The 15,953-nt window shown below is 39.0% G+C and overlaps 1 protein-coding gene across 6 annotated transcripts in view; it reads right to left on the bottom strand.

Moving 5' to 3' along the window:
• Positions 1 to 15,953, bottom strand: part of HECTD4 (HECT domain E3 ubiquitin protein ligase 4) — a 229,416-nt gene that overhangs the window by 115,622 nt on the left and 97,841 nt on the right. For all 6 annotated transcript variants that reach the window (XM_030938338.1, XM_030938339.1, XM_030938335.1 and 3 more), the window contains exons 8-12: positions 13,141 to 13,333; positions 9,283 to 9,441; positions 4,820 to 4,933; positions 3,632 to 3,772; positions 240 to 472 (exon numbers count right to left, since the gene is read on the bottom strand). In XM_030938338.1, the coding sequence (XP_030794198.1) occupies positions 240 to 472; positions 3,632 to 3,772; positions 4,820 to 4,933; positions 9,283 to 9,441; positions 13,141 to 13,333 (840 nt within the window). The remainder of the gene's footprint in view (positions 1 to 239; positions 473 to 3,631; positions 3,773 to 4,819; positions 4,934 to 9,282; positions 9,442 to 13,140; positions 13,334 to 15,953) is intronic.

Below are 15,953 nucleotides of genomic sequence, written 5' to 3'. Positions count from 1 at the left end.
TGTGTAATGGTATAATTATAGAAAATATTTTACATATATTAATTGTAATAAGCTATGTATAGCAATACTCCATTAATCACAGTACAATGAATATGATAATTCTAACTACAGGATTAGAAGGTGGTAGGATACAGAACAGGAAAGTCATTAAATTTTTCTGGTAAAAATGAACTGGCTGAAGCCAAGGTTTGCGTTTCCTTTTCTCTATCATCTTATTTATCTCAAAACAATGTATTTACCTGAAAGACAACGAGAATGCAGCGTATAATACAGGTATCTCCATTAACCATAGCCTTCTCCATAATGTCACAAATACTGCTAAGATGGTGTGCTTCAATTGGATGCTGCTTGCCCAAGACACTTGTGATTGGAAGATTGGGGTTGGTGGCAAGAAGATTAAGTTGGTGTATGCACATCGCACCAACGTGGTGCAATAATTGGTTTATAACCTCATTCGTGGTTATAGCCTCTTCTAGAAGATGAAAAGGAAACTGAGTGAGGAAAGACATCTCTATGGGTGGTCCCCAAAGAATAGACCTCTGACATACAAAAGGTGTGTGCACACTAGAAAAGGGTATTTTGGCTATAATCTCTTTCACTGCTGCCAGAGAACCCTTCTCCCTGCCACAGGTGCTGGGGTGAAAACACTTCGGGAGTTCTTTTGTTTGGAACGGAAGTAGCTACCACTTACTGAGCCCTTTTTATATGCTGAAGAATGGGCTGAATGCTTTACATGGTTCTCAACTTAGACTATTTTAGCCCTGTTTTGTAGAGCAATAAACCAAGAGTCAGAGAAGTTAAGGAACTTGCCCTAGGTCACACAGCTAAGAAGTGGTAGAACTGGGATTTGGATTCAGGCCACCTCAGTCCACAGTCCCTGCTGGTAACCACTCTAGTAAAACCTCTCCATATCCTATGGCTGCTCCATATTAGAACCCCTGTCTATAAATAGTTCCTCATGTTTTGACATGTTAAGCTGAAAATGCCCATTAGATAACCAAGTGGAAGTGAATCCATAGTCTGGAGTTCAGGCAAGAGGCTTGGGAGTCAGTAATACAAAGTGGACTTTCTTTTCTTTTTTTTTTTTTTCAAAAAAATAGCTTTATCAAGATATAATTTATATTCCATAAAACTCGCCCACTGTAAATGCACAACTCACCAAGTTTTAGTAAATTTACACAAATACCAAATTCGAGAATGAAAGCTGAGAAAAAAAACTGACCCTAGAGATAATAATTACTGTGCTGATAAACATTCGTCTATATGAACTGGCTTTGGTCCTCTGAAGGACCAAAGTTCTCTGATACACTTCTAGGAGGTGGAGCTTAATTACCCCTCCCTTCAGTGTGGTTGAGACTAACAGAGTATGGAAAGGGAGAAATGGTAACTTTATAGTGGAGAAACCTGGCAGATATCATTTAAACCAAGTGATCAGTTTTTATTATCACTAGTAATAAGTCATGTCAATACCATGTACCTTGGAATAGATGTAATGTGAAGGGGATATCGCTTCTGTGGTATTCTTCCCCCAATCCATAACTTCAGTTTAACCATGAGAAAGCATCAGATGTCCACAGGGAAGGACATTCTATTCTACAAACCTCTGACCAGTACTCCCCAAGTGTCCTGTTCTGCTCTTCAGACAGAACAACTCTACCAATCTATGGCCCAGGTTTGCTGCTTTCTTCTCCCAGCAGCTCAGATCTGCTGTTGAGCCACTCTACTGAATTTTTCTTTTCAAACCCGGAATTTCCATTTTGTTGTTGTTGTTGTTGTTGTTGTTTTTTAAATAATCTCTTTACCGAAATTCTCAATTTGCTTGATCATAGTCATCATATTTACCTTTAATTTTTTTAAACTTGGATTCCTTTAGTTCTTTAAATGTATTTATAATTGCTGCTTTAAGTCTTCATCTGCTTTAAAGTCATTAGTCCAACATCTGCGTTTCTCCTGTATTGCATGGTTACTGATTTCTCTGCTCAGTTTATTTTCTCAAATCCCTGTTTCTTTCTTTTATTTATTTATTTATTTATTTATTTATTTATTTATTTATTTATCTTATCTTATTTTATTTTTTTGAGATGGAGTTTCACTCTTGTTGCCCCGGCTGGTGTGCAATGGCGTGATCTCGGCTCACTGCAACCTCAGCCTCCCAGTTCAAGTGATTCTCCTGCCCCAGCCTCCCAAGTAGCTAAGACTACAGGTGCCTGCCATCACGCTCAGCTAATTTTTGTGTGTTTTTAGTAGAGATGGGGTTTCACCATGTTGGCCAGGCTGATCTCGAACTCCTGACCTCAGGTGATCTGCCCACCTCGGCCTCCCAAAGTGCTGGGATTACAAGCGTGAGCCACCATGCCCAGCTCCATTTATTTTTAAGTATTCTTGTTTTTCTTTTTCAGCCTGGCTTCCTAGGGGTCACCCCTATCTGTATTCCTTAGTGGTTGTCAACCAATGATTGTACTCAAACACCTTGAGCCAGTAACACTTTCACCCTGGGTGGATCTGTGTGTTTTGGGGGAAGTGCAGCAAAGTTCACATGGTTTTAAACTCTGCTCTGGTTTTTGCTTCCTGTTGGGCCCTTTCACATCTTTGCATGTGTATGCAGACTCATGTTTAGGGAGAATTGTGTGAGTAGCTTAGGCTGTCTTAGGCCTCTTCTGTATAGGCGTGTGGTCCCCCACAGCTTTCTCACTATCCAGATCTCACTAGTAAACTTCTAGCTAGTCGGCTGGGCCACTGTTTGCCCTAACTGGGGTCAAGATCTAAGGCCTGCTGAGCCACGGGTCTCTGTTTGTTTGCCACCAAGATGACTACGTTACTGACAATGCTACTGGACATGAGGTTTTTCCACGCTCTGCTCCCTATCAAGTCAGCCCCCTCTGGCAGGAAAGCTGCTGCTTTTCACAATCTTCCCCACCCCGAGAGAATTATTATGCTGACCAAGCTTGAGGTGGTCAGCACAGTAATTCTCCCACAGCAGACTGAGGTGGAGGATCGGAGCAGTTCTAGAACCCAAAGTTCAGGGCTTTTTAAAATGAGTAACAACTCTCAATTTGGTGTATGCCTTGGCAATTTCCAGAGCCTGGAAATAGTTGTTTTTGATAATTACCTGTTTTAGTGTTGCTTTATGGGTAGGGGACTTGCTGAGTGATTAATTCCTCCATATTAGCATAGTTGACTTTAAAGCCACAAGATTTTAAGTTAATATTAACTTAATATTAAGAATGTTCATATTAATATTAAAAAATACAAAGGTCCTTCACTGGTAATTCCATCTAAGTTTGTATATAAATAAGTCATTATCAATGCAAAACATAACAACAGTATATAATCCCATGCCAAATACAAATAATTTTTGCAACAAAGTTCCAACAATTTCAGGAAGGACGTAACAATTTTCCTTTAAAAAAGTCTATGGACTACCTCAAAAGCTCTATTTACATACTTATTCACTTAATCATAACTCATCTTTCATGGTTACAGAGAACAAAGGACTTTAGGTTTCAAAAGTTCAAAGAGGGAAAATTGGGGACACATTCTGGGGTTGGGCTGTTTTCACCTACAAATGCTGTGGTATTCTCTCATATTTCAGAAGGAAATCTTTTCCTGCAAGACCCTGAATGCACCTCACCTTTGGGCTCAGTGATAATGTGACTGACTCCAAGTCTTTGGCAGACATAATGGAAGGCTTGATTCCCAGGGTTACACCACTGATCGATATAGTCATTAGAGCATGTCCATAGCATGTTATTCACTGTGTCATAACATGCTCCTGCAAAAAGAGCATACTATATTCAGTCATCATGCCACCAGTTACCTGTATACATATTTCTCACAAGCACTGCTACAAAGTGGAAGGGCAAGGATGCTCTCTAATGTTGACAACCCACATCCCTAGTCCCATAGATTTACTTGGCAAGCTACTAGGTGGGGACTCGGCAAGAAGCCAGCATTAAATTTTTAATTTTGCTTAACTCCTGTGTGAGAAGTAAGTCTCACAAAATAGAGAGCTCTTAGTAACTGATTTATCTGTGACCTACTTCCAAAAAGGATTTAAGTGTCTTACATTAAAAACCCAGGTATAATAAACCAATTAATATTAATACACAGTAAAAAGCCCTAATAACTGAGCCTAAAACTTAGAAATAAGCTTCCTACCACCCAGGGCAAAGAGAAAATCCAGTATATTACTTAATGTTCATTTTCTAGCAATAACAGGTATACCAATTCCTCACAGGAAATACACTTTTCATGGCATAAACCTTGAGAATTTCTTATAGGCATTATCGCACAACCTAATAAACAGTATCTTCAATTGCAGTTTACTCAGAGGAATTTTACATATGGCAATTTCTTATACTCATTCCCAAAATTAAAATTTAATATTAAAAAAATTCTTTCTGGCTAGGCACAATGGCTCACGCCTATAATCCCAGCACTTTGGGAGGCCGAGGCAGGAGGATTGCTTGAGCCCAGGAGTTTGAGATCAGCCTGGGTGACACAGTGAGACCTTGGCTCTACAAAAAATAAACAAAATTAGCTGGGCATGGTGGTGCATTCCCATAGTCCCTGTTACTCAGGAGGCTGAGATGGGAGGACTGCTTGAGCCCAGGAGGTGGAGGCTGCAATGAGCCAAGATCACACCACTTCACTCCAGCCTAGGTGACAGAAGAGACCCTGTCTAAACAAAACAAAACAAAACAAAAAACATCTTTCTTTTCAAGGAAACAAGAATGCCACAGGGAACTGACAAGATAGTTCAAGAGAAATTTGCTAAAACTTTAAATTTTCCAAAGAAATGTGCACATTTATTTCTTACCCAATCCTGGTATGAGAGCACCACGCCCCAGTGAGCTTCCAGCAGCATCTATGAGATCTGCACGACTTGTAAACTGACCATCCGAAATATTATACACCAGGCTGGAGGCTAGGACTTTGGAAACAAACATTAAGCTGTTTATTGAGCCTGAAGATTATTTTCAAAGTTTAAATTTTAGGCTTTTAACAAAACTTTTATAAAAATCACACCCCTTTCTTATTGTTGCATATTGGTGGTAATTGGTGGTAAAGGGATGGAGAATACATGCATAAGACCACAGAAAGAAAACTGTCACCACCAGAAATCTTCCTAAATTTAACACTGAACCATAGTTTTCAAAGTGTTTTTAAAATGGCACCTTTTGCATGATGGTTCTTTCCGACACACATTATCAAAAGGGTAACTGCAAGAGGGGTTACCATCACTAAATCACAAGATGAAAATGTTTACAAGAAACACTTTGCAGTTAGTCAGTGTTCAATAAAGCTTGGTGCACACTCAAACACAGCTCAGCTGCAATCTTTCCTAATACACCCTGACTTTTTCCCTTAACACAGGATGGTGCAGTGGCAATGAGCATGGACTCTGGGCTTCGGAGTTTCAATTACAGCTCTAACACTTTTGGGTGGCCCTGGAAAAGACATTGAACATCTCAGTTTCCTCATTTCTAGAGTGGAAATAATAAAAGCCTACCTTATACAGTTATTGTAAAGAGTAAATGAGTTAAAATATGTCAAGGATCCACACCAGCATATATATACATTAATTGCTATCACTGATTTTATTTTCTTCTCCATTTTCAAACAAAACTTTAGCACTGTGCCTCAAGTTTGCTTCTTTTTTATATTCTCATCACTCTAGTAGCCCAGATCTGCATCATGCTTAACTTGAGTTATAACATAAATGATACTCTTTTTTCTATTTTCTACTGTCCCATTAAACAAAATGGGACAGTAGAAAATAGATCTCCAAATCTCTTTTCATGGTATTTAACATACATATGCTTTCTCCTCACTTGGCCACTTATATGAATAATACCCGTTCTTTATGGCTTAAACTCAAAACCTCATGAAGTCTCTCCTTTCTACCCCATTCCACAATGAGCCCTTCTTTCTCAGATTCTGCAGCTCACATATCTGCTCCACGTGGATCCTTCCAGCAGGGATGCAGCACTGTCTATCATTTTCTCATTGTCTCACACATCTATATCATCTCTCCTAACTAGACTCTGAGTTGTTAAAGGCAAGCACCAATTCTTCCACTTTCTGAGCAGCCCCCACAGTAGCCAAAGAAGAACACCCCTGTGTAGCTGGGACTACAAGCATGTGCCACCATGCCCAGCTAACTTTTGTATTTTAGAAGAGATGGGGTTTCACCATGTTGGCCACGATGGTTTCGATCTCTTGACCTCATGACATAGAAGGAATTTAAGCATTTACTGGTTTGTTGCGCTAAAGTAGAATCACTGTGTAAGCTATATCCTCATGAAAGAATGGTACCATCAAGACCCACTTTAATTCAATGGGGTCAATTTCAATTGAGCAAAAAAGCCATGCCAAGGAGACTAAACACAATTTAAGACCAATGGTCATAATATGCGGTAATAGTAGGAAAAAAGAGGGGAAAAAAAAGACTGATGGTCAATAACATAAAAACCCAATTTTTACTTTTGCTTTATTTATTTATTTATTTATTTGGAGACAGAATCTCGCTCTGTCGCCAGGCTGGAGTGCAGTGGCGCGATCTAGGCTCACTGCAACCTCTGCCTCCTGGGTTCAAGCAGTTCTCCTGCCTCAGCCTCCTGTGTAGCTGGGACTACAGGAACGTGCCACCACGCCCAGCTAATTTTTGTATTTTAGTAGAGATGGGGTTTCACAATGTTGGCCACAATGGTCTCGATCTCTTGACCTCATGATTCGCCCGCCACGGCCTCCCAAAGTGCTGGGATTACAGGCGTGAGCCACTGCGTCCAGCCAAAAAACCCAATCTTTAAATGGACAAAAGACTTTGGAGGAATAGATATTCCTCCAAAGAAGATATACAAATGGCCAATAAGCACATGAAAAGATGCTAAGCATCATTAGTCATTAAGGAAATGCACAAAATCACAATGAGGTACTACTTCATATCCACAAAGATGGCTATAATCAGAAAAACGGAAAATAACAAATGCTGGCGAGGATGTAGAGAAAATAGAACCATTATACTTAGGAGATGAGAACGTAAAATGGTATGGCCACTTTGGGAAACAGTTTAGCAGTCCCTCTGAGGGTAAACATATACTTACCATATGATCCTGCAATTCCACTCCTATGTGTGTGCCCAATAGTATGAAAAATGTCCACACAAAACTTATACACTAATGTTCGCAACAGCATTATTCAAAATAGCCAAAAAGTAGAAACAACTCAAATGTCCATCAACTTATGAATGAACAAAATAGGATATTATCTACACAATGAAATATAATTCAACCATAAAAAGTAATGAAATACTGATTCATGCTGTAGTATGAATGAACCTCGAAAACATTATGTTGTTTAAAAAACAGTCACAGACTCGCTCCATCCTGCCAACCTGTGAAGATGCCTGCTTCTCCTTTGCCTTCTGCTATGATTGTAAGTTTCCTAAGGCCTCCCCAGCAATGTGTAACTGATGGATAGAACAACTTGGAACCAAAGAAAAAGAGATGGATCTGGTGTCAAGAGACTTGGACCCCATCACTTCACCTGTCTGAGCCTCAGTAACCACGTAGTGATTCCATGGCTAAAGACTGAGAAAGATCTAGGATCACTGGTGTCCAGTAACAAATGCACATTTGCAAGCACTAAGGAGAAAAACTCATTCCATGTACTTTCTTCCTGGAGACCAAGCCCACTACAGCAAGGAGTATCTACAAGCGAGGGTGGAATTGTGCATGAGTAGAGAACACTCTCCATCTCTTCTCACATCATACAGCTCTCCAGTTGACACAATCCTCAACTATATTTACATAGAGGGAAAAATGATTCTATATTTATAAAGAACTCTCCATAATGTGTCAAGTATCCTCACACTATCCTAAGTGGTAGGTATAATCATCTGCACATTTTTTTAAATGGGAAAGTTGAGGCTTTGAATGATTAATTTTCCCAAGATAATAGTTACTAAAAGGAAGAAACAAGATTTTTACATGTCTGTCTGCATCTACTTTTATGGCTCCTCCTGATTTTATTCATAGCTCAGCCACCATAATATGCACAGAATGAGAAAAAATAATAAGTGGTATTTTGCTACTATCAAGTAAAATCAAAAATTAAAAATCAAGCAAATAAACAAACAAAAAAGCAGTCATAAAAGGCCGTATGTTGTATAATTCCATTTACATGAAAAGTAGAGTATAGGTAACTCCACAGAGACAGAAAGTAGATTGGTAGATGCCAGGGGTCAGGGAGTAGGAGAGCAACTGTTGATGAGTATGAGGTTTCTTTTTGGGGTGACGGGTAGATTAGTGGTAACGACTGCACAACTCTGTGAACATATTAAAAACCACTGAATTGTATATTTTAAAGGGGTAAAATTTATGGTGTGTGAGTTATATCTCAATAAAGCCACCGTCCCCAGCCTGAGGAACATTTTTTTAATTCTATACTTTATCCCATTTAATTATGTGTCCACTCTGAAGCCAAAATTACACTGCTTTAATTACTGTAGTGTGCCTCCTTATACAAATATATGTATATTTTAAAATATTAATACATTTTTCCACATCTGCTTTTCTATGTCTTATGCTTAGTATTTTGTATATGTGTCCTAAAATGGAGGTGTTTTACATACGTATTTTAATAGCTTTGCAATTCTATCAGCAAGGCGTGGTGGCTCATGACTGTAATCCCAGCACTTTGGGAGGTCAAGGTGGGTGGATCACCTGAGGCCAGGAATTCGAGACCAGCCTGGCCAACATGGCGAAACGCCATCTCTACTAAAAATAAAAAAATTAGCTGGGCATGGTGGCGTATGCCTGTAATCTCAGTTACTAGGGAGGCTGAGGCAGGAGAATCACTTCAACCCGGGAGGCAGAAGTTGCAGTGGGCTGAGATCATGCCACTGCACTTCAGCCTGGGCGACAGAGCAAGATTCCATCTAAAAAAAAAAGAAATTCTATCACAGTGAGTAGATCTCTTGCTATATCATCAGTAAATAATGTGACAAAATATTATTTTATTTCCTAAAACTTTGTTGAACTGATTATTTCTATTAATTTTACAGGACAATAGTTTTCAAACACTATACTAATATGTCATCCACAAAAAATTATATTGTTAAATCTTCCTAGCCTATATTGATAATTGGTATTTTTTGTTATCAGAGAGCTATTGCAAACAACTATTTAACAAAGTAAGTTTTAAATAATTAATAGGAGAGCCTTAAATTTCAGAGTTTGAGATAAATCAAGGAAAGTGCCACAGGTAAAATTCACTTACTTTTTAAAGATGACAAACCACTTGTTCCACCAAAAAGAGATCGGGTGGCAGAGCTGCCTGATCCCCCTGGAGGAGGCACCAGCATCACCAAGTAGGTGCCACAGGTATATATGGGTGTCTTCCGCAGCATTTTTAGAGGCAGCCCACAGCTAGTATTTGCTGGACAAAGGAATAAAAATGCTAAGTCAAAATATTTGACACAAAAATTAATTTGATTACCAACACAGATTAGGATATAAAGAGGGAGACCCAAACTCAAACTAAGATTTGGAAAACAGATTTCCAGATTAGGAAAACAGAGTAAGAAGTAATGGAAAAAAATAAGTATCTTCTGGCTCCACAGCCTGACCCTGAGCCTCCTATTTATATGGACTGAACATTTCTTGAATGTGTTCCCAATCCTCAATATGCCATCATGCCTCCAAAAATTATTCTAAAAAAAAAAAAAATCCTCACATGGACTAAATCTCAAAATAAGAGAAGAATCCTACTATTTGTTTACGTTTCCCCTAGAAAACTGATATAGGTTGAGTACATTTATCTGAAATGCTTAGGACCAGAAGTGTTTTGGATTTCAGATTTTTTCAGAATTTAAAATATTTGCATTACACTTAAGAGTTGAGCATTCCTAACTGAAAAATCCAAAATTCAAAATATTCCAATGAACATTTCCTTTGTTTTTATTTATTTTTACTCATTACATCTGAGATTAGTGAGAGTATTTCCTTTGAGCATCATGTAGGCACTCAAAAAGTTTCAGATTTGGGAGCATTTTAGATCTTTAGATTTGGGATGAACAACCTATATTCCAATCAAGGCCTTGTTTTTTTTTTCCATTTTATATAGAACAAATTCTTGACAGGTTTGTGATATTAAACTCATAACAAACAGCTTTCAACATGAAATTGGCCAAAAATTTCAACCTAATGAAAGCTTTCACAATATCTATCACAAAACAGTTTTATAGCTGTGTAATTTATTATAACCCTTTACATACATTTTTCTTGTTTAAAAGGGTCAATGACATAAACTGTCATTAGGAAAATAATTATTGTTTCTAATCAAGAGGTGTAAAATGTACTTTAATCTCCCTTACTGGCATATCTAAAACATGGAGTGAATTTACGGATTTTCTATATACAAGCCTAGCAAGGATTGATTATGTCAACAGAAAATCAATCAGAGTGCTTTACTTAGAAAGCTGTCAGGCTGTAAAATATAACTTATTATCTATAGCCTAGATAGATGAAAATCATTTTTAGATGGTTTAGATTAGAAGAGTGAGTAAAGTGAAACCTAATCTATCTGATATTTGTTTTGAATGTTTGTGCTTCTAAAAAGTTTTATTTTTTTTAAGCTGCAAGCCCCCACCAAGTATATTCTTCATTAAGGACATAAATTCAAGAAGATAAATTTCCACTGGTAAGAAACCTCAAGACAGCAATAATTGGAAAATTAGCAACTTTGTGAATATAACATTTTCACCAAGATGTTTTTAATAGACATACCCTTATTAACATGGTAACAGGTATTAGTTTATAATGGAATAAAAGCTTTTCTATTTTTTATTTTTTGAGACCGAGTCTCACCATTGTCAGCCTGGGCTGCAGTACAATGGTGCCACCTCGTCTCACTGCAACCTCTGCTTCCTGGGTTCCAGCAATTCTGCCTCAGCCTCCCAAGCAGCTGAGATTACAGGTGCCCGCCATCAAGACCGGCTAATTTTTGTATTTTTAGTAGAGATGGGGTTTCACCATGTTGGCCAGGTTGGTCTTGAACTCCTGACCTCAGGTGATCCACCCGCCTCGGCCTCCCAAAATGCTGGGATTACAGGCGTAAGCCACTGCGCCTGCCCAAAAACGTATAGACACCTTGTATGTTCGCTTATTTTTGAAAAGTTTCTTGGTTTATAACTGGTGAATTTTTAATGTAGCAACATCATGTTAAAGAATCCACAGATTGCTTGAGCCCAGGAGTTTGAGACCAGCCTGGGCAACATAGCAAGACCTCATCTCTTAAAAAAAAAAAAAAGTACAATGAGACCACATGTTTAGAATACAGATACCAGTTTCTACCAAATTCCAGTATATGTGCTACCAAAGCGTGCACATTTCTACCAAATTCTAAATATATCCTTGCCTTCTGAGGTCTTATTTTGATATTATACATATTTTCAATAAGCATTCCTTTAGTATTTCCATTGTTTAGGGTAAGATTTCATTTTCTCCCAAGGGACAAACCCAGATCAGGCCTTCAGCTTGTCATGAAAATGTTTATTTAGGTAACAACAAAAACAGAAACATAAAAGACTGTCCTCTAGAAAGTATCTTCTACAGCTGGAATTATCCACTTACCCAAATCATAAAAACTATTAACAATTTTGCCACTTATCTTTGATACAATAGAAGCCTGTGAAAATAAAATACTGTCCTTAAATTCTAATATGGACTAATAAGTATTTAATTTGGTAGTCTCATAACAAATTAACCATAAATATTTTCTCTTCCTAGCATTTCCAACTATAAAAATAAAGCATAGAATTACACTGAATTCATCAAATGCCTATTAATTCAGACACAGTTTTCTACATATGGTATCTTTTTCTAGCTTTATCTTTTACTATAGTTCATAGTTTGTTATTAATCCAAATATTTGGTATGTAATCTGTAAACTCCACGGAATAATGGTTCTTAATGTTTTGGGGGGCCATAGATGACTCTGAAAATCTGATGAAAATTATGACAGATACATATAAAATGATATCTAAAACTTTGAGGGCGTATGTTTAATAACATGTTATTAAACACATTCCCTCCTTACAGGTGTATCCTGGTTAAGAACTCCTACTTTAAAAGTGCAGAATAGCCGGGCGCGGTGGCTCAAGCCTGTAATCCCAGCACTTTGGGAGGCCGAGACGGGCGGATCACGAGGTCAGGAGTTCGAGACCATCCTGGCTAACACGGTGAAACCCCGTCTCTACTAAAAATACAAAAAACTAGCCGGGCGAAGTGGCGGGCGCCTGTAGTCCCAGCTACTCGGGAGGCTGAGGCAGGAGAATGGCGTAAACCCGGGAGGCGGAGCTTGCAGTGAGCTGAGATCCGGCCACTGCACTCCAGCCCCGGCGACAGAGTGAGACTCTGCCTCAAAAAAAAAAAAAAAAAAAAAAAAAAAAAAAGTGCAGAATAGTGTATATAGTATACTACATTTTATTAAGAAAAGGCAGAAATTATGAACATATAAATTCATCTTTAATTATGCTTGCATAAATAAACACTGGAAGGATAAATGAAAACTAATAAATATAGTTACCTGTGGTGGGGTAGGGTGGGGGCAGAATATAAAATTTACCAACGTGGTGAGAATAAGACTTCTCTGCATATACCTTTTTACATTATTTTGACTTTCAAATTCTGTACATGTATTATCTATTTTAAAACATTAAGTTACAAAAACTAAAAGATAAATTCTAAAAAACAAAATATCTACTGTAGAAGGGCTTTTCTGTTATTTGCTTGGTCAAGACTGTATTTAGGGAAGATGATGCTAAGTATCAGGTTTTCACATTCACAAAGCATATGTGAAATATGAAATCAACTAATTTATATGAATGGTGACGATGATAAGATGTTTACAGTTTAACATGGGGTTGTTTTGCATTCCTACAGGTTCATATGAATTTATGTCCATAGCCTACAACATGTATTGGCTTGGAATAAAAAGCTGGACAATGACTGGAAGACCAGTAAGGTCAACTATGCAAAGGAAAGGGCTTTGCACAGCATGGAGGAAGTGCACAATAAGACGTAGCTGAACGGAGCTATATAAGGAAACAGATCTGGGAAGCACAGAGTAACATACCTGCTTGATCCTCTTTTAGTGTGTTGGAGATGGTGGAACCAGTCAGGGCAGCAAGGGTTGCTGACGGGGAGGCTCTATACCGAGAAAGTCTACTTAGAAGCATCTCATTAATGCTTTTTGCAGATTCGCCCTCTTTTCTCATTAGAATTGTGCGTTCCTGAAGAGGGTTGGCTACAAATACACCATTTTCAACCTAATATAGAAAAAAAGGAGGTCCTAAAATGATATGTTTCCATTTAGTCAGCAAATTTCTACTTGAGGATATTATTGTGAGTAAATCAAAAATATTTCAAAAACTGCACCTGAGTAGATGTACATCTTACAACTTAAATGTGCTATAGAAACTACTACAAACAAAAGAGACTATGATAAGTTTGAGAGCTTTCACTTTTCATAATAGCTATAATGTTTAATAAGTCTATGAAAAGTTTTGATTAAAATTCCTTATACTGGATTCCACAGGCAGCACTTACTAATTACATGCCTCTGACATGTTGAAGTCAAACGAGAGGAAAACAAATCAATCAGTCTTTGATTTACTGTTAAGGACAACTACGAGGATAATGTCTCAAAATATCTTCAGTGGCTAAAATCCAAACTCTTTATTAACAGCAGTTAACATTAGCACCAGCTGCTCAGGCCCTGGCAGAGCAAGCCTGGACAAAGGCAGATTTTGCTAAAAATACACATCAACTTCAACTGGATCTTTGCTGGTGCTTTGTGATTCTTTCATTCACCACTTGGTTATTCCCCAGAAAAATCTTTGGAGTGGTAACTCCAAAATTCCTTCACCAATTCTGAGCTTAACTTTTAGCAAACCACCTGGTTTTCTTCTTTCTTCTTCTTTTTTTTTTTTTATTCCACCTGGCTTTCCGTATTGCTAAAAAGATCCAGACCACTTACCACAAGCTTCTCCTACTCACGTCTCTTTCAACTTAAGAATCTTGGGACCCAGCCTCATGTATTATTTCCTTCGTCTTAATTCAGAGGAAAAAGGATTTCACCTCATATTATTGAAGATGAACCCTTCCACTTCTGCCTCATGTCCTGTGCTCCCCTCTGCCTCTTCGTCATTAGTGCCTCCCTCTCCATTGACTTCCTTCTCTTTGTTTTCAAATATTCACAGGTCTTAAACAAAACCTTGGTGGCCCATCAAAATATCATCCCTTTTGTCAAATCTGTCATGGCCCCTTTCTAGATCCAAGAACCAAGTCCCCACCAGCAAAGACAGGCAGGACTGGCTTGCAGTTGTGGGGTGTGGAGATAAAAGGGAATGGGAGTGCAAAATGGCAAATATTCAGAAGCAAAGGGAAAGCAAAAGACGAGTGCACAGGGAAAGGTCGGTAACACAGAAGGGGCAAGAGAAAGTGAGTAAACTCAGGAGCACAGCCAGGAAAGATTCCCAAAGGTGGGTGTACTTAGTGGGGGAGTATTTTAAGACATGTTCACAAATGACAAAGAAAAGATTTGTTACAGAGTCCAAAAATGCTGTTTCTATTTCCCCATTCCCTGCTTTTTAACCCTTTGCAGTTGGTGGTCTCTGAATTCAGCACCCTCTAATGAGTTGGCAATCTCAATGGTTCACCAGTGACCTAACCCCAAAACCAGTGACCTTTTCCTTGACTTTCTTGCAGGTCATGCCATCACTGCCATCCTTCTTGGGATTCTGATTCCTTAGTGTTGGTGGCAGAACACAATCCTGGTTTCTTTTTTTTTTTGAGACAGAGTCTTGTTCTGTCACTCAGGCTAGAGTGTAGTGGCGTGGTTACAGCTCACTGAACCCTCAATCTCCCCAGGCTCAGATGATTCTCACACCCCAGCCTCTCAAGTAGCTGGGACCACAGGCATGCGCCACCACATCTGGCTAATTTTTGTATTAATGTTTTTTGTAGAGAGAGGGTTTTGCCATGTTGCCCAGGCTGGTCTTGAACTCCTGGGCTCAAGCAATCTGCCTGCCTCAGCTTCTCAAAGTGCTGGAATTACAGGCGTGAGCTACCATGCCCAGCCTGGTTTGTTTCTTTTTAACATGAACACTTACCTCTGTGTAAAGTGCTCACTGTGCTGGTGAGTGAAGCCAGCATAGTCCCTGCTTTCCTTCCTGTCTCTCTCTTTGCTGGTCAACATCTTCATTTGCTTAAATGGGACCTTTCCCAAGATTAGACCTAGCCCTGGTGTCCAAGACCTTCATCTGGAATGCTCTATCCCTAGACCTTCCAGAGGCTGGCTCTTTCCTATCATTCAGGTCTCAGTTAAACGTTACCTACTCAAAGAGGCCTGCCCTGGTTGCCAATCTAAAAAAGATTCTTCCCCAGCATCCCCAAGCCACAGCACATCATGCTGTTTCATTATCTACACAGCATTTATTACTCTCTGAAATTATTTTACTCATGAAGTCATTTATTGTTTGCCCTTCTACTTTAACATGCCCCAATGAATGCCAACTTCCTGAGAACAGTGATCCGCCTGCCTTGTTCACCTTAACATCCCCAGCACTTAGGAGGCATTCAATGAATACTCAATTGCTTGCTGAATAAACAGATCAGGGCCCTCCCCGAAATCCAACTCCGACTCTCTATGGTGACTCCCACATTTCTATTTACAGACCCATCCTTGCTACTAAGATCTAGTTCTACTTTTCTTTTTTTTTCTTTTCTTTTTTTTTTTTTTTTGAGACGGAGTCTCGCTGTGTCGCCCAGGCTGGAGTGCAGTGGCGCAATCTCGGCTCACTGCAAGCTCCGCCTCCCGGGTTCCCGCCATTCTTCCGCCTCAGCCTCCGAGTAGCTGGGACTACAGGCGCCCGCCACCGCGCCCGG

This window comes from Rhinopithecus roxellana, chromosome 10 (assembly GCF_007565055.1).
Source record: "Rhinopithecus roxellana isolate Shanxi Qingling chromosome 10, ASM756505v1, whole genome shotgun sequence".
NCBI lineage: Eukaryota > Metazoa > Chordata > Mammalia > Primates > Cercopithecidae > Rhinopithecus > Rhinopithecus roxellana.
This window is presented reverse-complemented; position numbering and strand designations above follow the sequence as displayed.